Genomic DNA, 27,208 nt, shown 5'->3' with positions numbered 1-27,208 from the left:
GGCATTTCATGGAATTTAAAGCAGGTCCATTGTCGCTGTAGGATGCTCCCTGCTGTCGCTCTGGAGGATTGACACGGGTTGGAAGGGTCGGGTCTCGTTCTGTTCAAGTACGATGGCTTTGGCTTACATGGGAGCATTTCTTCAAACAAAAGCTTAGAAAAAAGCACCAGCAGTGTTGCTTTGATGATGCACAGAAACTTCTCAAGCCATCAAATACATCCTTACATGCCGAGATGTGTGATTCCATGTGAACCTTTGTACAAGCTATGACCAAAGTCTCTCCCTGTAAGTATGAGGGAATCATTATGCATATCCCAAACCTTTTATTTATTTTATCTCAGTGATTAACTTATCTTTTTCTACCTTACCACTGCCCATGAGCAGTACTCTGAGAGGTCTTACAGCACTATCTTCATAATCAATTTCTCATACTCACTCAAATTGCAAGGTATGTGCAACACACTGCATTTAGAGCCTAACTAAAAGCCAGGGCTGCCCACGTGAAAAAGTTTGCCCTGTGTTACACAATTCACAAATAAGGAAAGCACAAGACCTCCTGCCATGTAACTAAAACATCTAATTATCTGCTGTTCTATCTGTGCCTTTCAACACCTGATCACAAGGTCTCAGTGAACTGTAATAATTTCTGTTTTACATCAGTCCATCTGTTCTTACAGAACAGTCAGTCTATCTCTTTAAAGATAACACCACTGGGCATTAAGACACACCACAGTACTTGAAATACTCAAGAAGAACTCATAATGTGGTGTACAGACCTTGAGATATAAGTATTAAGCCTAGCAGCAACTAATTACATTAATTTCTTTTTGTTTTAGTAAGTTCAATACATTGTGCAGTGGTTGGAAAAACCACAAAGATGCAAATCCATTTGGGTTTGGGAACTGAAACAGGCTGCAAGAAGACAAAAATCAGCCACTGCAATCCAACACAATGTTGTCATCACCAGTATATTCTAAGGTACACGTGTTACTGGTGCAGGGCAAAATGGTCCCTTAGTGCCTGTAGTCCATTCAGGCACAAAGTGTAGCAAGATAGATTTATTTACATTATTAAACCCAGTCTTCTGAAGGAGTAAGCCCAGCTATCAATGTCCTACCTTTCTGCAGTTAGGAACAAAAAAGAAAAGCTCACTTTTCCAGGAAGACTTTAATATTCTTTTCTTCAGCCCAGTGGCAATTTTGAAAGAGCAGTTTCTGGATCCACTTTCAACGTATCTGCAAAAACATCTTCTGGTCTGAGGTGATTTATTTTTCCCAGCACTCATAAATCTTTACACTGCATCAGCTGTCAGAGCCTTGCTCAGGATGATTACCAAGAGCAACTGCCTGAAAAGCCTCACTGAAATCTATACCCTCAAATCCAGCAAGAACCTTCCAATGTATTTGGTAGTGTTTCCAGAATACATTTCTAGAACAATATCAGTTTCCATGCAACTGTTGACCTTGCATGAGCATCTTCATCTTTGCACTGTCAGCATTTAAAAGCCTGCTGTCTACACTGAGCATCAGTAATTTAATGTTCTAAACAGCAAAATAGTGAATAAATCACTGGAATTACCACAAAAAGCATTTCTCCTTTCCGTATTTCTTCTCAGAGAAACAACAGAAGCACAACATGTTCTCAGTGAAAATATTTACAACCCAAGGATCTGGCTCAAATTTTGTTTGACTTCATCCAAGTATATGTTGAAGAACAGTCTAAGCTTTAGTAAATCTTAGAGGGATATGTTAATTTGACATAGCTACTTTGGGCAGCTCAACATTTATTGCTGGAGAGTGCTTTTGAAGCAAGGAATTTGCCATAGGTTATTCCAACACATTTCACCCTGACAGAGCTGCCAGTCTGCTCTGCAGTGCCCCGGCACCACTCGGCAACAATCAGAACCCAGACCTACAACACAAGTAGTAAAGATAAGGAAGCCACAAATTATTTCTTGTACTTTTAATATCACAAGAACAAGCTATGAAAATCTCTAGTAATAATAATAAAAGAAAAAAAAGGTAGAGTAACCGGTAGGTTTGGGGGTTTTTTGGTGTTTTTTTTTTCTTGTTTGTTTTTTTGTTTGGTTGTTTTTCTGAGTTTTGAAAATTAATCTTACAAGAGGTCTTAAACAATTTCAAAAACATACAAAATATATTCAAGTGTGGAAAGTTATTTTACTGATAAAACAGCATTTCTTTATAATGTGCTTTTCTCCAGACAGGTTAAGGAAGCACAGGCGTATCAGAACAAACCATTCATACCGTCAGTACAAATCCCTTTTCTCCAACACAGGCATTTTAAATCAATTGAACTGTAGTATGCCAAACGAACAGAGCAACAGAAAAGCAGTGACTGCTATAGACAGTACAGGGAACATACACAAAAGAGAAGATCTCTCAAGTCTTCAGTTGCTACAATTTCATAGTGGAAGTGCTTAGCTCTTCAGCTGGCTTTGTTTCACTGACTGGTTGTACAGGAGGAATTTGGTCTCGAACGAAAAAATGGAAGCATTAACTCCAGTTCAGTGTTTGGAGCACAAACATATTCATTTTATAGATGCCCATTGTAAATTTTGGGTATTGCATTAAAGTCAGCAATGGTCACACTAAACCAGCTGGATGGGTTTGTACAGAATTAAATGAAAACATTTGTGTGTTTTCTGCTAATTTCATCACAGAATATTAACAAGCAGCACAGAGCAGTAACAAAGATTTTTTTTCTTTGTGCCATTAGTTACTCCATTGTAAAACCATCACTTGACTCTAATAGCTACATTCTCACTTGGTATAATAAATAAAAATATTTTGCAAACCAGCATTTTCAGTTATAAAGAGCAAGAGCTAATTATGGTAGTCCTGAATCACCCAAGTGATCCTCACTGATGATGATGGAAATAGGCAGGAGTAACTGGCACCTCTCCCTAGCCTGAAGCAATTGTGTTCCAATGAATTTCCCTACAAGACCCCTGGGTATGCATACCAAGTCCCACTCTCCTACTCCTTGTACAGATCTTACTAAGTAGGAGTTTTAACTGGGTTTGTCCAGCTAGGCCAGTTAGTTATCTTCCTCAGTCATGTTCCAGGTAGTGGTGGGGCTTTTTGTTTGGTCAGTTTTTTTTTTTAATATTAATTGCAAAAGTCAGATTTAAAAGCAGCTTGCATTAAATAGCATGAAAATAATTGAGAATAACCTCTGATTGATTGAAACATTGCCTCATATATTTTGAATCTCCCAGTCTGCCTAGAAAAAGCTTAAAAATTATTATACAAATTCAAACTTGGATAAAAATATCCAATAAGTATTTATTCACAGCACAAGCTTATCAGGTACTGATAAGTGTGTGTTCTGGTGACCACCTTCAAAGCCCAACAAGCCAATGCCACAGCTGCACCCATTGCTGCATTTTAAAAGGCAAAACCTGTTTTGTGTATGCAAAGCAGATCTGTAACACCACTTACACAATCAACAGCAAGTTAAACAGCCAGTAGAATACACCACGCCAGTGTCACAGCTCAACAATGCTGTACCAGTTACAGGCATGCTTAGGTTATGTTTTCTTTTCAATCTTCTAGAGGAAATACAAATATATGAACATCACATATTCTCTTAAGAACAAACAGTAATTAAATAGAATGATCCTTTCTTCACTACATACAGAAATAACAAGGTATTTACAATATTTACAGTTTTCAAAAAGTCTGTTCTTGCACTATTCTGCAGGAATTCAAATTCTTCAGCCTGAAAAAATAGGTACACAATAGTTCTAATCATAAACAGCCTCTGAACAGAGACAGGTTACTAATTCTAACTTACTGGTGTACAGACTAGAGGGCCTGAAAAGGAAATAAAGCCACTCATTTCAGCTAAACGTCCCATTGTTGGTGGGATTACATCGCAAACTACAGATGTTTTACCCAAGTGAGATATTGCTCATTTTCACAGTTTTCTCCATTGAAGTCACTGAACAAGTGAGCTGCAGTTGTAACTGCTTTCAGACTGCTGCTGTCTTTGAAACATAGGTTATGGTGAGAGTTACAAGCCCCCCTCCTGTATTTTCAGTTACAATGCTCAGGGATACAGCTACAGCTATACAGCTACATTTTGGGTTTGTTTTTTTGTTTTACTCAGCTTAAAACAGAAATGCACCAGTTTAAAACAAAGCTGCTGATATTCAGATTTGCTCTTAAGTTCCAAAGGTAAGGTGGACTCTCTTAACTTACAGTCTTGAAAAGTGTTTCAAAGCAGCTGGAAGCTTTAAACTACAAATTTAAAGCAAAACACACAAAACCCCCAGAGAATCAATAATTAAAGGCAATTTTTTAAAAAGAACATAAAAAATACAGTAAAAATTTGCATGAGAGGAAGATAGTGTTAGCGGTGCAGAGCTGCTGTTCTCAATTGAAAATAATGCAAGCACCTGTTCTGAGTAACAGTACTGATGAGGAAAATTGAAGGCTTCACAGTAATGCACACTTTCAGTGCCACTTTTTAACTACGTTTCTTGAAAAGACAGAAAGGATTCAAAACTTGCAGACTTATGAGAAAAATAATCCAAACCTCATAGCAACAGAATGCAGAACTAAAGCTAACAGAAATCATGTATGTGACCTATTTCTAGGCCATGGTAAGACTTCAAAAGAAAAAAAATCAGTTTGAAGTCCTTCACATGCATGTGAAGAGTTATTGGCACAGGAGCTCCGAATCATTCAGCATGCCCTACATATGAATCCATGGAATTAACAACCAAAGTCTGGGAAGCTCAGACTGAAAGGAAACCCAAAGATATATGGTCCTTTGGCATCAGAGAAGGTAAACATTACCTTTCCAATGGATTGAGAGATTACAGACTTAGGAGCTGTATTGCTCCTTTCACTAACAGTAGAAACCATAGCAATCCTTCCCAGCCTCTCACAACTGGGAGCAGGGAGCTTTCAAAATTACATCTTCATGCCACAAGCATCTTCTTCAAAAGAGAGAAGATGACACTGTAAAAACAGATCTTTTCAAGTTGAAAAAAATTACGTTTGGTCAGAATTGTATATGAATAGGATTCTGTGCTCAAACAGAACAGTTTGAGCACTCAGCAGTAGCAGCACAGCTGCATGTAAGGCATTTTAGGAATGATTCGAATACAGCTCACTGCCTTCAGCACTTGACTAAATTCAACTAACACGAGCAACCTCTCACATTTTATTACTACAGCTGTGGTCACTGGAATCAACCCCGAAACATCTGTAGACCGTCCATAACATCAGATGCAACACAAAGAGCGCGTGCATTCCCTGCGTGGGAACAGCTGCCTGCACAGTGGACTTGGTGGTGCCAGATGAGAGGTCACAGCCCGTGCCAGGCCCTGCTAACTGGCCCAGTCCTGGAAGCGGAAGCAGTCCCCGGCGATCTTCCACACGGTGTTGGTGGGGGTGGCCTGTGCTGTCAGCAGGAAGTTCTGATTGAAGTAGCGCTGCTTATCCCCATCAAATTTGACAGTCCCACTTGTCACCACGAGGACTGTTGTCTGGCCTTGAGTAGCTTGCTCTTCACAAGGAGGTATGAAATGATGAAGAAAACAACTCAAACAAAGACTAGCAGGTAAAGAGGCAGGAAATGCACACAGAAGCTTGGTTCAACTGTGGTTACACTGCGCCAGGCTACCAGCTGGGTACAGGCAGGGAAGTGCAGCTCTGGGGCAGCGTTCCTGCACAGACAGCGGTGGCTCCACCAACACGGCTCGGCAATGGCTTTGCCACTTGCATCTCCTGCTCTTCATTTTAGAGCACTGACAAACACCTCCATTTGTGCTTAGAGGGAGCTCTCATTACTTGAGATATACACACATAGAGATATTTAGCAACTTGCATATACTTTTCCCCCCCAGTTATTATAAATTATATCTTTTCCACAGCAGAGCACAGCAAGTGTGTTTGACCACAGGCTTTTCCCTTACTTATATTCCCAAAACGTCCATTAGAAGCAATTTATTAACTTCTCAATTATGTAAGCCTTTCTTTAGGAGTTGTTAATCAGAAATCTAATGAACTTAACACCTATTCTAGATGTAAAGAAACCAAAGTACACACAAGTTAATAACCATTTGTTCCACAAGATAGTGCAGGTCAGTACAAGAGGCCACCATAGGGGTCTCCCAAGCACAACATAACCTGGTAAGCCAGACTTTTTCCATACATGAAAATAGATCACGTCTGAATATGATCTAAACAAAAAAAGTCCTTAAAATATTTTCCCAGACATGAAAAAAAGTGCATAATTGCTGCATCTCTTGATTTGTGCTTTATTTAAGCACAACTTGACATTTCAACCCTTGGTATTTTCTCTAAGCTTATTCCAAAGGAATTATGAAGCCCTATTATAACTGCTCACTTTCAATAGTTATAAAAGAATGAAAAATAACTAAGTAAATTATAATACACCCTTACCGTGAACAGGCTGGCAGTCCAACACATTAACCTGGAACTCACTTGATGGCAACATTTCAAAAAACTTATTTAGTTCTTCTTGCCCAGACACTGCATTTCCATTCCAAACTAATGTTGCTTTGTCCAAATACAATCTGGTTAAAGCCTGAGTGATTATGAAAACACACATTTAGGAAAAATATGTAAACATATAATGGACAACATACAAAACTTACACTGTGAATTACTGATTTCTTCTGTTACTTTGACAGATAAAATGCCTTCCTGAAACAGTAGCTCCTTTGAAAACCAGTGCTCCTGACCAAGAATTAAAACTCACAAACACATTTCCCTTTTTGAGTGGCACAGTGACTCATATCTCAAATACTGATAACATCCCTTTTACAAAGGTAATGACAGAACTGAAGTGGTTGCTAACAAAAGGACAGTGTTACTTTTCCTCAATAAGTTTATCACTGATTTTTTTTTCTTCTGAGAGGGAAAATATCCACCCAACACAGTTTAGGTCAGGAAATTATAATTTCAGGTTAAAAAAAAAAAAAGTGAACAAGGCAAGGAACAGGTGGAACTTGCAAAGGACAGCAGCATACCAGAAGTTCCCAAATGTTTCATAAGCTGTCACAGCTGAGCAATTGCCCAACTCTCCTTCAAGGTGCTGACACACCCCTGAGCAACCTACTCATGTGTGAGGTGACTGTGAAGTGACACAGGGCTGCTGGTACTGCCACACATTACATTGCAACTACAGCACATCTAAAATTCAAAGACTGGTCTCCAAGGCTCTTTTGGTGAAAGCATTTGTTACATGGTACCACATCAGTGTGGTCCTGCAGAGCCAAACACAGCTGTACTGCTCCACCTTCAGCACTCAGAAAAACCCCAGAACCAAACGTGGTAACTGCTAATGAAACAAGTCTGGGAAAAAAGAAGCTAAATCCTGCCCTCAAGGGAAAACAAAGCAAGTTCTGCTGCCCTGTACTGACCACATCCTGTGCCTGTAGGACACAGCTGCACACAACTGAGTGAGGGTCGTGAGCAGTCCAAGGCACTTGTGAGCAGCCCCTTTAGAGCAAGGCTGCACAGCAGCACAGCGTGCTCTGAGGGCAGCCTGAGCACAGCCTGAGGACAGCTGCCCTGCTCTGAGCACAGCTGCCCTGCTCTGAGGGCAGCCTGAGCACAGCCTGAGCACAGCCTGAGCACAGCTGCCCTGCTCTGAGGGCAGCCTGAGCACAGCCTGAGCACAGCCTGAGCACAGCTGCCCTGCTCTGAGCACAGCTGCCCTGCTCTGAGGGCAGCCTGAGCACAGCCTGAGCACAGCCTGAGCACAGCTGCCCTGCTCTGAGCACAGCCTGAGCACAGCTGCCCTGCTCTGAGGGCAGCTGCCCTGCTCTGCCTCGCCACTGCAGCACGTGGCACCAATGCTCAGGTGCTTGCTGTGCAATGACACCTAGAAATGCAAACAGAAGTACTGACAAAACAGCTACATACCCTTCTTCTCTTGTCCATCGTCTCATAGTAAATGTTGACAAACTCATCTGCAGCTCTACAAGCTTGATCCACATAGGTTTTGAAATCCTGGAGGGAAGAAATATCAAATTTCTTTAGTTATGCAACCCAATCATTGACTCAATTTCTCCTGCAAGTCCCTTTGACAGGTCTTTTCTATCTTCACCAAAAGATGACATCAAATCATGTTGAAATTTATCCTAAGCTCCTTTTCTACTTGCAGGAGTACCAGCTGTTAGGCAGGTGACAGTTTCAGCATTAGTTCTGAATGCTGATATATTTATTATGTATCTAAATTGCAAATATTTACATTGGAAAATGGGCTACAGCTGGCTGCAGGTAGTGTGGCCACACAATTATTCAAGGAACACAGTTGTTGCTGTGATGGCTGTTCTGAAATAAAGTTAAGGAACAAGATTTATTCAGGTACTTCTGACAATTAGCAAGAACCCCATCACCCTGCCATCCCAGTCTCATTTTTTAAATCCTGGTTTCTTTATATAAAGGTATTTTCTACCTTTATATAGAGAAATATAAAATATAGTAAGAGAGAGAACACAAGATCTGGGTGTATTCCTTCTAGTATGGATCAGTGCTGTATCCACAGGACAAACCCAAACACTTCTCCTCACACCTCATCATTTTCCTTGCCCCTCCCTACTGGCATTCATGCCCAGGTGACAGCCTCTGCTGCCCCACCACTGCACTGAGATCTCACTGGGTTATTGGCTCAGTTTTCAGTTCTGTTTGGCCCTTGATCTCTTACAGACCCTGAACTGGGCATCCTGGAAAGCAGATTCTGAACTTCCTGCCCACACATCCATAAACCTGCATTTGGTCCTCTTATCAATTGTTTAAAATGCTATTATTGTTCATCACTGTCCTATTTCAGTGTTATCCTCTCAGTATCTGCAGCTCAACCTGTGCTGAACAATTTCACTGCTTGTGTTTTCCTGGCTGCTTTTACTGAACATTCTCCAGAACCACCAGGAATTCCTCCAGCATTAACACAAGAAATGTTCATAATTGGAAAGCAACCAAGGCCTGTCAGATAATCCCTGTTCATCCAGCAAAGCCAAGCATGTTTCTGTGCTATCTTTTCCTCCCCCTCATGGACACAAAGTGCTCTTCACCTTCCTCCCAAACCCACAGGCACTGCCAGTGCTCCTGTGCAGACAGGAGTGCCAGAGCTGTGCTGGAGCAGAGGCTGCAGCTGTGCCTGGGTGGGAGCAGGGCCCGGGGGCCCTCGGGCAGCTCCCTGCCCAGGAGCCCTGCCCAGGAGCCCAGCCCAGCCCAGCCCAGCCCTGCCCAGGAGCCCTGCCCTGCCCAGCCCAGCCCAGCCCAGCCCAGCCCAGGAGCCCTGCCCAGGAGCCCTGCCCAGCCCGGCCCGGCCCAGCCCAGCCGCTCCCTCCCGGTGCTGTGAGCGAGGCACAAGTGCCACAGTCTGGGACCTGCTCTTGGGTACCTGCAGCAGAAGTCCAACAGGAAATAAGCTCTGTTGGTTTTGCAAGCTTTTACAGCCATAACCAGCACGGATTTAAACTCTGTGGAGAGTTTAGGCTGGAATAAACTTCTGCAGACCATCTGGTCGCAGTCCCTTTCCCAAGCAGGGCTGACTGCGAAGCTGATCCACCTTCCAGGCTCCACCTGGAGCCGAGTGCTCTGCCCCGTCTCCGGCCCCCTTTGGGCAGCCCCGAGGATGGAGCCGGCCACGCTTCCTTCGGCTTCCACCTCCCCCCAGCTCACGCAGAAACCCTCCTTCCGAGCTCTGAAAGCCACAACTGAACAACCCAGCCCATCATCCCCAAAATCAACTTCTCCAGACTCCGGCGGCAGCTCCTAGCAGTTCCCGACGGCCCCCGGAGCCCCGCTGTGCCCGGGGGCCGCTGCAGGAGCGGGCTGAGCCCGCAGCCCGTGCCGAGGCGCTGCCGCCCTGCCCGCCCCGCGTCTCCCGCAGCCGGGACGCTCCCGCCGGCCTCCCCGCGCCCGCCCTGCCGCACGCAGCACCCTCCCGAGGCGGCCGCCCCGCGCTGCCCGGCGGTTCCCGGCGGTTCCCGGCCCGGCCCGGACTCACCACGGACGCGGCCATGGGGCGGCGAGGCGGGAGGGCGCCGGAAGTGCTCTGCTCCGCCGCTTCCGGCCGCGCGTCCCTCGCCGAAAGCGCTCCGCCCGGCGGCAGCCCCGGCGCGGGGGTTCCCGGCACGGTGAGCACCCCCGCACAGCTGGCACCGGGAAAAGGAAATTATCATCACAGTTAATTAGCGAACAGGACTCTGTGTTTCCCTGATTGTGTGGAGTAATTCTTAGAAATGACTGCTTTAGAACCTCAGCCAAATTTACTCAAAGAACTAAAGATATCTTTACTGAAGTAAGGAGGTATCAGGATTTCAGAAATGCATTCTGGGTTAGGCCATATTTTCTTCTGTTTGCAGCCATTGATTAAAATAAATTAACATTCATAACAAAGCACTGAATAATTTCAGAATCACGGACAAACTGCATAGATTTTATTGTCAGTGATTTGACACTGGGCAAGGAATGACCACTGAATGCAAATGGAATTCATTTCAGGAAGGTGAAGAGTGCACATGTCCCCACAGAGCCCTCAGGTGACCATCGTGCACTTTTGTATTCAGACCTGTGCAGAAATGAAGACAGGCTGCATCTCAGCCAGGCCACTTTTCAAATGACCCTTGCTCTGTGCCACAGCAAACTCTGACATTTCTGGCATGGAATCAGTGACGAAGTGTCTCCTAAAACAAGGGAAGCAACTGGCACTGGCCAAATCCAGACTCTGGTTAATGGGATTCTTGTGAAACTGGATCACGACTCAGTGTTTGAGGGTTTTGCCTGAGCAAGAGCTCAATGAGAACTCAAAGATTTGTTCTGTTGATTTTAATGAGAACTGGGAGTAGGTCTCAGATGTTTGACTTACAGGATGGATAAAAAAATTAATGCTAAAGCTGGATTTGGGATTCACTACACTGGAGTGGACTTAAGAAAGCCTATTTTGGCCAGTTCCCAGCACAAAAGGTGGACCTGGGCAGAACCTGTGCTTGTTACAGTCCCATGGGGACTCTCAGCTGTGACCACTCCACCTCACATTTCTGCCATCCCAGAACTGCAGGAATGTGCTGATAAATGCCTCCCTTGTTTTTCAAAGGGAAACAGGACTTGCTGTATATTGAAATGGGAATTGTATCCAGTGGGATATGATGAGATAAGTACAAATAACTGCTCCATTTTGCTCCATTCAAAGCAGTCCCAAGTGGGGATACATTTTCAGAACAGGTCAGTTCAAAGTGTCACCACATTTGCTTGTAAAAGAAATTTTAAAATCCTCTTCATTTCATTAGGTAATGATGGATAATTTGACCTCTTGAGAAAATGTGACCATGTGTGTGTAAAGCATATGGCCAGGTAAACATATTTGTGGGGTTTTTCTCCTCCAATAACTTTCCCCTTTCAAAAAAGAGACATCCTTTGAGAATAGGCAAATTTAAAGTAAATTTTCATTAATTTTCTTTCTTAAATGAATAATTACAGAATCAGCTACAGATGGAGCACTAACTACTGCACATGGCAGATGTAACAGAACTCCTGTGCAGAGTTCACTGGGACGAGAGAGGCCTGCAGGGCTGGGGCTGCAGTTTCTGTGCTCTCAGGTCAGCTTGCAGCACGTTCCGAGCTCAGTTTGGGCTCAGCTCAGGCCCGAGTGCTGGGCCCTGGCAGGCAGCCCACAACAATTAAAACTGGTCTGTGGGAGCTCTTAACATCAATCAAATGTAAGTAATATTTCTCCAGGCCAAATGTACCCGTGACCTTTTAAGGAATCATTTTCCAGTGAAGAACAATGTACTTCCAGCTGGAAGTAAAGAGTTTTGTCATTTGCTTTTCTTTACAAATGGAAGAGTAGGGAGAATCCTGTATGATTACACATGCTTGCAGGTGTTTTACTTCTATTCCTGAACACACCAAACTATTCAGCCGTGTCTGAGCCTCTGACCTGTGGTTCTGTGCTCAGCTGATCTCAGCAGCTCTGCAGCAGGGAAAGCAACACACCCTTCTTTTGGACATCCCTGCTCTCTGTGCTATTACAATGGTACCCAATGTTCCCTAAAACATCAGTAATCCAATAACCAACTGTTTAAAAAATGGCAAAATTCCACTAACTCTGGTGGAAGCCAGACCTGGCCTTTGGTTTGTTTACTTTGGCTGAATAGGAAATAAACAAAGTTTCTTCAAAATGTACCTTTAGCCTCCACATCAGTTCCACTGCCCCAGTGCTCAAGCTCCAGTTTTAGGAAATGTCTTGGCTAAATGTCAAACAATTCCATCAGCTCTTTGAAGGCAAATATGAGACAGAGATTGCATCTGAAATAATTACCCAAGCACCATTCAATTAACCTACTTGGCAAAAAGGTGATGCACAAATCAATAGTTTGTAACAGAGGCATGTGTTTCAGATCAAACTAATCAATAAACATCAGAGTAATTTCAAATTACAGACAAATACTGACAAAGTTAAAATTCAAGCAGTTTAGATACCAAATGTATTGCAACTTAAAAGAGCTCTTTTAGGCAGGATATTCCCCAGGTAGAATTTCAACATCACATTGCTTTTATTGAACTATTTTGTCTATTTTCTAAAATAAAAACAATTACTGTCATTTTGGGGAACTCACAAAACAGGTGCAAGTTCCCCTGTTGGTCCTTGGCCAGCTAATAACTGAAATTGTGCATTGGATTTCCCCTGAGCACAGCAATTGGAATAGACCTGACTATTTGGAATTCTTCTGTTTGCTTTTCACAACCACTTTTCTCCTCCTTTACCTTCTAACCTTGTACATGTGTAATGAGATGGAACAACAGGAGACCCAGCTCAGAGCCCAGAGGATAAATTTCAGCATCAGAGGGCTTGCTATTTTCTACCTACCATAAGAAAGGTTTCTTGTTCACAAGCCTTTTAGCAGGAAGGGCTGCCAGGGAATGAAGAGGAGCTGTACAAAATGAGCTGATTCTCATCTCTCTTTTGCTTTTTACTATAAACCTACCTCCAGTCAAATTTACTGAAGAAAGTCATAGCACTTCCAGTGGATTGTCTTGGTTCCATGGAATCCTTGGCACATTTCTGGCCTGTGGCTGCAATAGCCACCTTTGCTCTCTGGCAGCATTAATAACTCACTTTCTACAATTTGTGGGCAGAAGATAAAATTTTCCAGACAGATAATCCCAGTATGTTACATACATGTTTCTTTGCATGTGCATTGTTTATGTTTGAAGGCAACCCCCACTCTGTGCTTCCTCTGGAGCTGTCAGAGTAGATGTGGGACAGCCATGGTGATTCCAGAACTCCCACGTGTCCCCAAAGGTTGCCTGCAGTGACAAAACAGTGACTCTGCCATCTTTGCTAGTGAAGACTTGCACGGAGGGCACCACCTCCATGGCACTTTTCCCTGAAATTCTCAGCCCTCAGCTAAAGATGAAAAGTAAAATATAAAATCTGATTATGAACACTGTCATCTCTCCAGTCATTTTAAGGAATATCCATTAAAATAGTGATGTTTGGTCCCAAACATGAAAAGAAAGGCTGAAGAGCAAGCCCAGCCCCAAGATTCCTTTTTACCTTTACTCTTTTACAGGTTCTATTTATTTAGAGAGACCCAAAGCTAGGTGAGTGTCTAATCTCATGTGCAACAGCCTAATCTATTTTTCTTTGGCAAGTTTATAACGGATTGTTTATAATGGTCCTGCAGCATTTGTACTGCATTTACCAAATCCTCAGTAGGATGAACTCCCATTCCCACTGCAGTTATTAATAACAAACTCTGCATTGCTGCAGTGTAAATACTGACACACCAAAGAGCACCAAATCTGATTATTAACTCCCATGATTGCACTAGTCTGCCAATGAGGAATATATTTAAAAACAACAGTAGTAAGTAGTGGGGGAACACAAGCTTTGAGTCACTTAAATCTTTTTGATTTTATCACTAAACAGACAAGTAAGGTAAATACTCAGAAAAAAACCAAAGCCTTATGACAGTTTAAGAATTGTTTTTCTGCATTCCTTCAGAGTTTAGTCAAAGGAAGAAAAAGCATTATCACCTTTAAAAATACTGTTTCTTCATGTGGCTTTGCTCTAGTGAAGAGATTTTAGCATGTAAAGATTCTTTTCAGAAAGAAGACCAAACATGAGAGATTTCCTAGTTGACCTTTGGATTTATATTTCAAGATTATTTTATAGGGATAATGAGATATATTATTCCTTTTAGGCACTAAAACAGATCAGGTAAGAGGAGGACTCAGGGTACTGGTATAAGGCTGCAGAATCTCAGCCATTTAAACCTTCAGCCAAATCCATCTGACTTGTTTAGGGACATAGGTGGCATTGGATCCTTGTTCAGTTCTCAGAAAGTAGACAATGTCCTCTGAAAGGTTCAGACATTGTTTCAGACATTGGGCACAGTGTTGTAATCAGGAAAATTAGGATACAGACAAGCTGTCTTTAGGTAAAATGCTCTCTTTGCCTCTCTACCACTTCAGTACATCTAAAGAACAAAGTACAGGAAATGTAAGAGTCTCCTGTAATGGTGGTTAAAAAATCAAGGTGAATGTGCTCACAGAATTACAGCAGGCTGTGTCCCTAAATTCTTGTCAAGATCCATTATAAGTCATCTTCTTATTATTTGCATTTCAACAGATTAATACACCACTGTGCAAAAATGGTTTCTTAAGCAGTGACAGAAGAACATCCAAGAAATTGGCTTAAATGCCATCAGGACAGGCAAGAATAAGCCAAGATGCCAATGCTCTGTTGATTTATTCCAGAGCAATGCACCTGGGCCCAGCAGCTGTCATACATATTCCAGCTGGAGAAACAGCTGTTTGCTCAGTAGCTGTCATATTGTCTGACACAAACTAGTGCTTGTTAAATTTGTCATCAGGGATTCTCTCTGGGATTTGAAATACTTGAAAATGTCACATTTTGTTTCTGTCCTTAGGTTTGGAGCATTTTTTCCTACATAACGTGCAGGGCTTCCCTGCAGCTCTGGGTGACTCCAGTCGGAATTACAGGGCCTGCAGCATCTCCAAAAAGGTCAAGTTCAAGGTGGTTCACTGTGAGCTGAGGATGCCTAAGGAAGGGGAGGTGGAAAGTAATGTTTAGTAGGTCAAAATATGTGGCAGAGATAGTGGAAGGATTCTGTCAAATCTCCAGGCTAAGAACATGAGACAATAAATACATTTTACATAAACTATGGGGGAGAAAGGAGAGGGAAATTCCAGATCATGGAAACTGTGGATGATGTTACAACCGTCAGGGCTGGGAGTGACCTTAGAGAGTCATAGCTGTGAGGAAAGAACAAACATGTTTATTGAAGTGTTATTAGGGGATGTTTTGCATGAAGCAGTGAAATATGAATACTCAATGAATGAAGCAGCATGTTATCATTGCTGAGCAACTGGGAGGACTGTGGTAAAGAAGATACTCCACAGGAAATGAACCAACATTGTGCGATAGGAAAGTGCTTGGAAAGGGAGAGATAGACCTGAAAAACATTTGAGCACAGGCAAGCTTTGAAGCTGAGGGCTGATGAAATCACCACACAAATATGTGTAAGAAGAAAATGTGGGAATTGAAGACAGTCATACAATACTCTGAAGAGCTGAGAGAACAGAACTGTACCCATGCAAACAGATGTTTTATGAACTGTAGGAGATAAGCACCAGGAGTGAAGGCAATGAAAACAGTGGATCAAGTTGCAGCCTGAAAAAATTGGTTTGAAAGTATATTACAGTGGATAATAATAGAGTCAGTAAAGTGCACAAAGGATGGGAAATCCAGTTAGCAGAGACAGAACTTGCCAGACAATTATCCATCTAAGTCCTTCTTTACAAGTACTGTTTGTGGCTCAGGAGAAACTGGCATGAATGACAATACTCAGCATGTTAACTTAAACTGCTCACAAGGTACAACTAATCAAGAGACAGGAGAACTCCCTTCAAAAAACCTTTTCACTGACAGCATGCACTGTTAGAAATGTGTGTTTTATGAAACTCTGCACAAGCAGGTCCTGGGGAATGACCTGCTTTCCTCTCAGCTGTGTGCATTCTGGGCTTGCTGATGCCTCATAACAGATTTGCTTCCTTTTCTGACCTAAACTGAAGAATAATGAATATCATGAATACCACATAGTCAACTTTTTAAATGATATTTTTTTTTGAATGAACAATGTGGACTTATCACAATAAATCGCCCAAAATGTTACTCCTCCAAAACTGGGACTTAATTAAACATTGGATTAATTAAACTCCAGGATTTTTAAAAGGGAAACTGTGGTGAAAATGAGCACAGACAAACATAAACAGCATAACAGATAACCTATCATCCTCCATCATTCAAGTAAAGAAGGGTAAGTTTTCTGCTGAATATACTGATGCTGAACTTTAAATTCACTGAATATAGAAAAGACAGAGCGACTGAAAAACAAACACACAGTCCGGAAAAAAAAAGGCTGGGCTGCCTTGCAGTAAAGGGGCCTCAAAGAGGGCTCGTAAGAGAGACGGGGACGGGCTCTTTAGCGGGGCGGGCGGCAGGAGGGGCTGAGGCCGTCACGGACGGAGGTTTTTGAGCTCAGCGCAGGAGCTCGGGCCGCTCCCGCTCCTCGCCCGCAGGCGGCGCGCGCGCTGCGCCCGCGGCACCTGCGCCGCGCTGACGTCACGGCCCGGGCACGCGCCGGCGGAGCGGCTGTGACGTCACGGCGGAGCGGCCGCCCATGGCCGGGAGCGGCACCGCGTGTGACAGCGGAGCGTGGGGACAGCCTGGGGACAGCCTGGGGACACTGCACAGCCTGGGGACACGGCCTGGGGACAGCCTGGGGACAGCCTGGGGACAGCCTGGGGATACGGCCCAGCCTGGGGACACGGCACAGCCTGGGGACACGGCCTGGGGACACTGCACAGCCTGGGGACACGGCACAGCCTGGGGACACGGCACAGCCTGGGGACACGGCACGGCCTGGGGACAGCCTGGGGACACGGCCTGGGGACACAGCACAGCCCGGGGACACGGCACAGCCTGGGGACACGGCCTGGGGACACGGCACAGCCTGGGGACACGGCACGGCCTGGGGACACGGCCTGGGGACACAGCACAGCCTGGGGACACGGCCTGGGGACACAGCACAGCCTGGGGACACAGCACAGCCTGGGGACACGGCACAGCCTGGGGACAGCCTGGGGACACAGCCTGGGCACCGCGTGTCACAGCAGAGCCTGGGGACACGGCGTGGGGACTTTGCACCGCTGCAGGGCCTTTGCTCTCCGGAGCTGGAATGACAAACAGGAAGATGTGTTTGTCCCTGTCCCACGGACACGGGTGGCTCTCGGCTCCCTGGCCATTCACGGTTCGTGCACTGATCAGGACACTGATGGGACAGGGAGTTTCTCGTCCCAGAACTCCCAAAACTTAGAGCACCTTTGTTCACCTTAGATGGGGACCTGAAAACTGTCATATTGTCAAAGCTTTTAACGCCTTTCAGCTGGTCTTGGGACAGCGGTAGGAGTTTAAAAGCTTTTCTGTAACAAAACTTCATCTGAAGTTGTTCTTGCAAACGGCTTTTACCTCTGGCAACCACCAGCGGAGCCAAGTCCTCAGGCTTCCAACTCCAACTGCATCGCTCTGCAAAATTAGTAACGTAATTAACAGTAATGTAAATAATTTCATTGCAAGCACAGCACTCTGTAAATGGCAGAGCAAAAGCAGCAGCAGCCTCACGGAGCCCAGGTGGGTGCCTGTTGCAGTCTGGTAGATCTTTGATGAAATGATGCTGTGAACAATCAAACACATTCCTCTGGAAGGAGAAAGAAGTGATGTTGGTGTCTTTAGTGAAGATTCCTTCCTGTTACTCAAACCATTATTGAGATAAAAAGAGCAAAAGGAGAAGAAGAATGTTTATGTATTTATTATCTTAAATACATAAATATAATATTTTTCCTTTTTGTAAATCAGCAGATTGCATAAAATGTTACATATTTTCAAGGACATTATGAGGGAATATTCTGGAAGATAATTTTTTTCTTTAGGTACCTGAAAGGCCACACAGACCTATGGCTTTTTAATATGTTAGTCAGAGTTTAACATCCTAGTCATGAACACAGAAGAATATTAGTATTACTGATGTTTGAAAAGCTCTTCAAATACAGACTGTGCCTTTGAGTGTCTCACAAATACCACTAAAGCAAAAGTATGGGAAAGCACTGGAAAAGTGAATTATTTTTCTGTTCTTATTTGGAATAAGGTTATGTGGCTCTTAAGTACAGAAGCAGAATAAACACTTCCAAGTTCTTTTTCAGTTTGAAGCAGGAAGACAAGAAGGTACAATGACAGTGATGGAACACACCTTAGTACATTCAACTGCCAAAAAAGAACAAATTATGGTAATTTAAAGTGGGCTCTGGAGTATGCAGCAGCCTGATAATTAACAGAGGCAGGGAATTTTGTTATTATCTGTGCTAGATGCCCCAAACAATGAAGGCTGCTGAGAACCAAGGAAGTTCTGTCATTGATCTGTGAAGCTGTCCGTGCACATTGAGTACCAACTCTGATTTCTGCTCCCGCTGAGAGTTGTGCAGGAGCACATCCCTGGCCAGCCTTCACGCGGCTCCCAGGGCCAGGCCCTTGGCAGGGGGAGCCCAGAGGCACGAGCAGCAGAGCAGCACCCACTGCTGCCCTGCTGGGCTCAGCACTGCTCCACATCCAGCCACTGTCGGTGTCACTTGATCTCTGCCTGATCTCATTTGAGAAAGGAGACAGAAATGTGCACGAGGGACTCGCTCTAATTTTTATTTTTAGGCAGATCTTCACAACCTTGAACAACTATCAAGAAGAAGAAGAAGCCAGTGCTGTAAACAAACTCTGAACTAGAAATTAAAATTCACACAGTAAGGTCAGAAGATTGCAAAGGGTCTGCACAGAGGCTCCTCAGTTCCACTTCTGTGGTGTCAGAGTGTGTCCCCTCTGTCCATCCACCTGCCTCTAGGTACCAGCTGCCTCCTGTGAAAAATTTGACTGTCACCTGCTGTACAAGTCTGTCTGACATTCAAGACTGTACATATTCAGGTCAGAAGTATTAAAACAGGCATGAGAAATTGTATCTTCATTTACTTCCCAATGAAGATTTGAACTATAATGAAAACATGGTTTTGAAAAATTGGTTTACATTAAGGAAGGTTTAGAGGATAAGATTGTAGAAAGAGAAATGTTTGGTTGATTTTCTCAAGTTGCTTTAAACGTTGTCTTAAGCAGCTTGTTAGGATTCTTTACAGCAGTGAGATGCTTGTATGAAATGGTAATAAACTTTTAGAAGTGTGACATGGACTAGATTAGCTTCTAGATAAATTTCTGTGAATTTTAAAGCGACAGTCAGTTGTACACTTAGTGTACCAGTGTGGATGGATTAGTAGTACCTTTTAAAACAAATTAAGTGATTTAGGATTTTAGGCTTAGAGGAGGTGCATGTAATGTCTACTCATTTGAGAATGGAATTTTATAGACAAATGGTAATTTTTTTGTCTTCCTGATTAATGTTTTAGGGTACAGACATAACAGTCAAGGTCTGAACAGGCAACAAGTTCTGTTTATTAACTCCAGACAACCTTCTACACTAATCCTCAGCAGACATGTGAAGAAATCAGCAACAATGGTTTCAGCACAGTAGTTCAATTACTCTGAAAACTAGACATAGATTTTACTGAGGGCAAATCACAGAGGGGAGTAGAGAATATGTCATACTGTGGGGCAGAATGCTCAGAGGGAGGATATCCCATTGCAAAGGGAAATGGTGAGGTAATGGTAACATCATTTTATAAACTGCATACACATCAATGACAACTTAAAGCTTAGTGCACTGGAATGTCCTGAAGTAACAGAAAAAGAATTCATCTGACCAGATGACAGGCACAGAACGCTGTTAATGACAATGCCAGCAGTAAAAACAAGAGGAATTTTGTAGACTTATATTGACCTGTGCTGCAGACCAACATTCCTTGTGTGTGTGTCAAAGTTATCTATCTTTTGCTTCCACAAAATATTAGTATAAGAAAATATGACAAAATCTCTGATGAATCTACCATATGGTGTTGCCTACTAGCAATGAAGGCCCATGAAAAATGGGCCCAAATTATGCTGCACATTCTCCAAGAAAATACATTGGAAGTTCCTGAATGTCCATAAAAAGTAGTGCAATACAAATCAAAATAGTAACAGTGTCCTGAGCACTGTTATTGTGCTGGCAAAGCATCAGTCTTTGTACTTCCTGAGAGCAACACCCAGCAAATTGGTGTGACCAGGGAAAACAGAGGTGTGGTCAGAACCACGTCTGGTACGAAATGATGATGTTGACAATCACACGGTTTGTTATTTTGTTATTTTCAGTGTGGGAAGTGAAGGCTCCTGTGCCAGCATAATGTCCAGAAGCTCTGCTAAAAACACCAACTACCATTTAGCAGTTCCTGACCAGTGGTGCTTCTTGGGGCTGTAAAGGATCCCAGCAAGGGTCACAGCTGGCAGCTGTGTCACAGCTTCACCGAGGCTGGAATGGAGTTCATGATGTGATGTCACACAATTCATGATGCTGCCACTGCTTCCCACAGGAGCCTGTCAGGTCTAAAGATATCCTGCAATCTCTGTCTGTTTTATGGTCCCAGCACCAGCCCAACTGTTCCAAAACTCAGCATTCATTATGTCCTTTATTGTCCTGCATTGCCCTGTGTACAGTTTCTGCTCAGCTTCTCTCATTGCAGATATCCTGTCTTACAGGACTTTCACATATTTGCTCCTCTCTCTCTACAGTCAGGCTTGACCAAGCCCTCCCCCAGTTTCCAGCTGTGTCCAGCTGTGCTCAGGAGGCAAAAGCACATCACTTTTATCACACTACTGGTCTCACTATTTTTTGCTATCCAGATTGTTTCTTTTTATTTCTTTTGGTTTTTATTTGTTGGTTTGTTTTAGTGTTTAGTTTTGGGGTGGTTTTTTTGGAGGGGTTGGGTTGTTTTTTCTCTGTTTGCTTTTTTGTTGTTGTTGTTGTTTTCATTTTTTTGGTTTTGTTTTGGTGTGGTTTTGTTTGTTTTGGTTTTTGGTTTTTTGTTTTTGTTTTTTGCCAGTATGCATTATTTCTCCTGGACTTTCCAAGGGTTTGATTTTGTTGAGAACTTTCCATTCCCCTTGGCTTCTGTGGAACATAAAAAGTCTTCATTATATAGGACAGACCCATTTGTTTACATATTTAAACTCAAACTTAATTTATCTTAAACTCATCCTGCACGGTTAGGATGTGCCCTTTGTAAGACATTACATGTGTACACTTAACAGAAAATATTTTAATGTAACTATTTAAAAGTTTCCTCTCCTCTCCTCTCCTCTCCTCTCCTCTCCTCTCCTCTCCTCTCCTCTCCTCTCCTCTCCTCTCCTCTCCTCTCCTCTCCTCTCCTCTCCTCTCCTCTCCTCTCCTCTCCTCTCCTCTCCTCTCCTCTCCTCTCCTCTCCTCTCCTCTCCTCTCCTCTCCTCTCCTCTCCTCTCCTCTCCTCTCTCCATTTATATTTAACTTCTTAGGCTTCTGAGTTTCTACAATTCCCCAAAATATATCTACTATATTTTATCATTGTAAATGCTTCCTGTAATGCCATCTTCAGTCCACTTTCTTTAAGTAATAACTTTTCACATTTCTCCTCACCACAAACACAAGTGCTTTTGCATTCTCTAATGCTGTTCAAGCAGTGCTTCCATTCAAGTGGAGGAAGAGCTATAACTCGACTCTCCTCTTGTAAAGCATTTAAAAGCTTAAGAAGCCACAATCATATCAGGCTGATATTTCTTGTGTCCTCAGCCTAAGGGTAAAATAAAATGTGAGGGCATTTTGAAAAAGTTTCATATTGCTGCTTTTTAAATTTTGGGGCTTGAAAACTAAATAACGTTTTCATCATTAAAGAATATTTTTGATGTTTTCTTTCACAATAACTGACTCAAAAATAGCTTTACTGTTGGATTTTCTCTCCCTTTTAATTTAAGTGTCAATTAAGGAAGTTGTAATTCTAATAAATAAGCACATAGACACAAGAGGAACCAGTGCTACTCATTGTTTAGGGAAATAATTTGGCATTTAATGAGTTCTTTTTGGCAGCTGAAGAGGATGGTAATTAACAATTCATGTTGGGAGGGCTCTGGGTATTTCCTTCTAGGAAGCACTGTAGTTGTGGGTTTATTTATAAAACAATCTTTCATACTTGCTAAACCATACGTGTTCTTGTTACCCCAGCTGTTGTTAGATGAACAGATTAAATCCATGTAAAATGAAACAACTGGAAAACAACTAAAATGTTATGGTGGTGGGTTCAGTCCCTGCATGGCCAGTCACTTAGGTGTTGGACTTGATGATTCTCATGGGTCCCTTCCAACTCAGAAGATTCTGTGATTCTGTTATCTATGAAAGGCTGATTTGGTACTATCCATCTTGCAGAATGCTCTTGTGAGCAATAGTTGAAAAATAAAGGGAACTCTGAAAGAGGAAATTATATCAAAAGTGAAATTAGTTAGGGATTCTTCCTTTCTTCACTGTGAATTCAATCAGGAATTACTGACACTGGAGAAATAATTATGTGCTTAGTGGAAAGTAGTGGGAGCTGGTGCAGCTATAAAAAGTAATTTTTATTTTCTGCACTGCTCTATATGAAAGTACTTTATTTACAGTGGGGAGCTGCTAGTAGCTGCTACAGGGCTGTGCTTTAGTTTTAGTGTGAGATTAATGAACTCATACTGAGTTCTGTGTTTTGTGTTGTTCCTATTCTCCCTAGTTTGGAGGAATTATCATTGAAACAAAGTCTAGACCTGGAAATATACACTTCCATTGATTTATAGTCTAGACAAGAGAGAGGAAATAAAAAGCAGAAAGCAGACAAATAAAGGCTGACATGTTGAATATATGATTAGTATATATACTAATATATTTTCTTAACTTTCTTAATTTGGTTACACTGATTCTAAATAATTTTTGCTGTATAAATCTGTTTCTAGCAGCAAAATAATTCCAAAGAATGGTGCTCAGCATTCTTCACTGGTTGTTATATCAAGGCTCAGGAGATGCTCTAAAGAATAACACTGTACAGTCTTAATTACTGACATTTTTAGATAAATGTGCTCAAAATTTTTCTGTCTCATGCTTTTATAGATCTAAGGTATCTGAGTAAATCCAACTAAACATTCCACTGACTAAATGTCTAGGTTTCATCTAGATAAAAAGTGTAAACCAAATCAGTGGCGCTCCACAAGAAGACCGAATATGAAAAAGAAGCCTGCACATTTTTTCCTTATTGCTAATCCATTGGTTTATGGTGAGGAAGCAGACAGTGAGAGGGCACAGAAGGGAGCACATTCCCTCTCTGCGAGGGCTGAGCTCAGTGCCCATGGATGAGCCCACAGCGGAAGGCAGACAACACAGACTCTGACACAGACTCTTCTCTCCTGCCAGAGGGGACTGGAAGTGATCTGAAGTGCAAAAAGAGACAGAAACCACTGACTTCAGTGGAATGTGAAACATGCTTTCTCCTTTGTCTTCCAGCATGTTTGACTGTTCAAAGAAAACATTGTCTCTAGCTTTGAATCTTTCCAGCTATAACATCAGTCAAAGCTAAAAGGTGCTGAGCCCTTTCTGAGAAGGTGCAGAGCCCCATGAATTCCCAGTAAGGCAGGAAATGCTGAAGGAACAGCCTTCCAACACTGAAACATGCTTGCAGCTTTCAAAACCTAGTGTGTAATAAAACTGCCCTGCTGGTACTAAATCTAATCAGTACCACGTGGCCCATCTCCCATGTAAGCATGTTTTGGAGAATACTTTCTACAATAGCTCATCTGTGGATTCAACCACAAATGAAATGTCTTGCTTACGTTGCGCTCCCTTTCCTGCCTGCCTGCACAGAGTAAAATGAACTTTTTCTTCAGTTATCAGGCAGTTTGTCTTTCTCTCTTCTTCAGTCCCAATATATTCAGCATCCCTCCAGGGTTATTGTATTTCTAAATTCGCTGTATGCACATAGATGCATACACATGCAAATATAAAGAGAGCACGACAGTTTCCTATAGCAATGCAAATGGGAAAAATATGGAATTCTTCTGACTAAAAGACTTTATGAAGCATTCTGTCACTGAAAAGCTTTTAGTTCTAATTATACATATCTGAAATCAACAGAGTCCTGTGAATTGCTAAGTATTTTAGGTAACAAAAATAATACCTTTCCAGTGAGACCTTAAATCTTGTAAAGAAATATGGAAATCAAAATTACTAAAATTTTTCAAAGTGTAGCTGTTTTCTTACTTATACACTCCCACTATCCACTGAGCCACTTGGCCACTCACCAGCATCTCTGAGGAACCTTTCTACCCACAGTTAGAGCTTATTACCATTCCTTAGGAAAAATGTTTTGGAAAAAATATTTTAATTTTCATCTGTGTTAAAAGCTTGCAGGTTCTCTTTTAATTTATTGGATTCCTGGGAAAAATGGGCTTTTCTAGCCCTTCCACACTGGCCTCTCCATGTCCTTTCCTGCACTAAAATTCTGTGTTCCTTACACAGTATACAGCAATTCCCTAATTCTTTGCTTCCTGAGAGATGAAAGAGTGGATCATTCCTTGTGGATTTGTGATAATATTATCACTGGACTGCCAGCCCAGCTCTGCATGCCTTATATTGCTAAAATGAGTCAGCTTTTGATACAAAATGGTTTCATTTTCTTGACTGAAATTTGAACAGGTTTCTGGTGTGCTTGCCCAGTTTACTTTGAGAGAAGTCACATACTAGTTTGGGTTTCATTCTTAGAGAGCTCACTTGTCTTCTGAGGTAATCCTACTGTTGTTTACACACTGTCACTCCTGAATGGTAGAGGAGGATCCTCTGATCTGACACAGGAAATCATGGACTATTCTCTAATTGACCAAAAGTGCATTTTTTAAGTCAATCATAGAGCACATATGAATGAATGAATGAAAGAAAACCAACTGGAATATATTTGTAATTTCCTCAATATTTTGGTCTCCTTAAAAGCTCTCTGAGAAACTAAACATATTTCATTAGCAATAATCAGTTAGCCATAACCCACTTGTGAGTTACTGTCCCATTTTAAAGGTGAGGAAATAACACCAAAGAGATCAAATGACTTCTTTTGAGTCATAGGAGAAACATCAATGTTGGTATTCCAGCAACATGCAGAGGCTGCATCTGAGATTTATGCTTTAAGGGCTGCACTAATGAACAGCCTCCAGTCCCACAGAACTGAAATCCTAAATGAAGATAAATAAGAGGTAATGGTAGGAATGGAAGGACAAGAGGGGTAAGTGACTTTGCTGGAGTCACACAGACAAACCCAGTTCTCTGATGCCACACCGAGATAAACAGTATAAATGTCAAACCTGCTTCCTAGACAAAGTCCAGACATGGTGTTCTATGCCAGAAGAGCTAAACTACCCTTTTCTCTCCCCCATCAACCTTTTCTCACTCTTCTTCCATTTTTATACGCTCTTAATCACAAATGTTATTCCAAAGGTTTTCTGGTTTCTAGATATCTTCTTGGATGGGAAACAAAGCCTAAGCTTTCTCAGGAGAGAGAGCTAAATTCTCCTGTAAAACAGATACATAGTCAGCCAGAACATGACCCTCCCTTTAGCTCTCAAAGCTGCAAAGACTTTATAATGCATGTTCCATCAATGCTTTGGCAGAACTATTCCAGTAATGATTGCAGGGAATATAATATTGCAGGGAAGCAATAAATTGGGAAACACCTCTTATAAAACTTCTTATGTACAAGTCCAGAAGATATAGTAAATGTTTGCATTTTCCCTATTTCTTTTATTTCAGTTAGCAATCTACATAGGTTCCTCTCTAATAAACCAACAAGTCAACCATGCTTCATAAAAAAGTTAATGGTAATTAGAAGTCCAATAGGAAATGATCAGGATTATTAATATGTTTTTGGGATTTTCTTACAGTTTGGTTACCTTCAGGATTTATGTGAAAGATTAAATTATCTATATAACCAGTTTTGGAGCTATTATTTATTATACTTGATTACCAAGAGTCAATGTCTTGGTAAAAATCATATTGCAGAAAGCATGAGTTATTGTGGAGTAACCTCTGGTTCAATGAGACCTGGAGCGGCCAAATCCCACTCCCAGGGGAGCAAGAACTCTGCTGTACTCCTCCTTCTCATCTCCCAGTTGAACAAGAAGTGCAAAGAAGCAGATAGGGGGGCAATTCTTGGGTTCTGTTCACAACTAGAGTTTTAGTGAGACTGTATGAGTCCACATGAAATGTGAAATAAATGTATTTCTTTTCAAAACTGCAATCTTTGAAAGACAACAAAAGATTGTTGTCTCTTACATAGGCTATCTGGGCTGCTTCTAAGAATGGCTCAGAAAGAAGTCTTCTGTTAGCTGTAAACATTATACCATGGAGGTTTTACCTAAAGTTTATATTGACTATTTAATACCTTATTATTTGAGTGTCTCTATATAAAGATTAAAAATAAAAGGGTTTTTTATCATGATACTGAAAACTAAGTACCCCTCCTCCTTCACCTAGAAAAGAATGTTATTTTTTTCTGTAAGAAAAGTGTTTTTATACAAAAGCTAAATCTTGTTAAATTGAGTCTAAAGCAATTAACCTATTTCTTACTGTCAGATTCAATTGTAATTTGACCTAAATGAAGACTAAAACCTGTGCTATACCAAATGACATTTTTGTGTTGAGCCTGAAAAAACAGCACAACTGAAACAGGTTGTGCACATCTGAATGAAACAAACTCAAATGAGGGGCTGCTTTAGGATCGGTGTTTTGGAGGCTGGCTATTTTTTTTCAGTCAAGGGTAAAGTATATAATCAGAAATTCAGTGTGTAATTTGTATTGTTTTTTTGGTTTTTTTTGTTTTTTTTTTTTTAAAGGTATTTTGAGATGTCCTTTAATGACACAGTTTATTCAGTTTTTAAGCTGAATAGTCAGGGGACACATACACACACACACATAAATGTATATATGTATATGACACATCCCACCTATAAACAATGCAAAGATCTCCTCTGCATCATATCTGGGATTATTTGAGCTTGTTTGGTCAATGTCCAGATGTGTTCCCTTTCCATTTTAGTGTCCTGCCCTGAATTACAGACAACCACAAGTGGGAGGCAGTCTGAGTATGTACCAAAAAAAAGTTAAAAAATCACT

General features: G+C 42.0%; 1 protein-coding gene and 1 long non-coding RNA gene across 2 annotated transcripts; one reads left to right on the top strand and one right to left on the bottom strand.

Annotated features, from left to right (window-relative positions):
- Nucleotides 1-1,947: 1,947 nt before the first annotated feature.
- Nucleotides 1,948-10,093, bottom strand: NXT2 (nuclear transport factor 2 like export factor 2). The gene is made up of 4 exons (XM_064426856.1): nucleotides 10,018-10,093; nucleotides 7,926-8,012; nucleotides 6,438-6,582; nucleotides 1,948-5,538 (listed from the first exon to the last, which is right to left on the bottom strand). Exons 1-4 carry the CDS (start codon nucleotides 10,030-10,032, stop codon nucleotides 5,360-5,362), a joined length of 426 nt encoding a protein of 141 aa, XP_064282926.1. The 5' UTR covers nucleotides 10,033-10,093; the 3' UTR covers nucleotides 1,948-5,359.
- Nucleotides 10,094-17,181: 7,088 nt separating this feature from the next.
- Nucleotides 17,182-26,917, top strand: LOC135304459 (uncharacterized). Its single transcript, XR_010365844.1, has 2 exons — nucleotides 17,182-20,608; nucleotides 23,221-26,917. It is a non-coding gene; the product is annotated as an uncharacterized LOC135304459 (long non-coding RNA).
- Nucleotides 26,918-27,208: the final 291 nt, after the last annotated feature.

The sequence above is a fragment of the Passer domesticus genome, chromosome 7, assembly GCF_036417665.1.
Source record: "Passer domesticus isolate bPasDom1 chromosome 7, bPasDom1.hap1, whole genome shotgun sequence".
Classification (NCBI taxonomy): Eukaryota; Metazoa; Chordata; class Aves; order Passeriformes; family Passeridae; genus Passer; species Passer domesticus.
This window is presented reverse-complemented; position numbering and strand designations above follow the sequence as displayed.

What these genes read in the sequence shown, in the direction of transcription:
- NXT2 (XM_064426856.1), bottom strand. An exon ending in CGATGGACAAGAGAAGAAGG is followed by an intron (nt 6,583 to 7,925) that starts GTATGTAGCTGT and finishes ATAATCACTCAG; the next exon opens with GCTTTAACCAGATTGTATTT. An exon ending in GGACTGCCAGCCTGTTCACG is followed by an intron (nt 5,539 to 6,437) that starts GTAAGGGTGTAT and finishes CTCCTTGTGAAG; the next exon opens with AGCAAGCTACTCAAGGCCAG.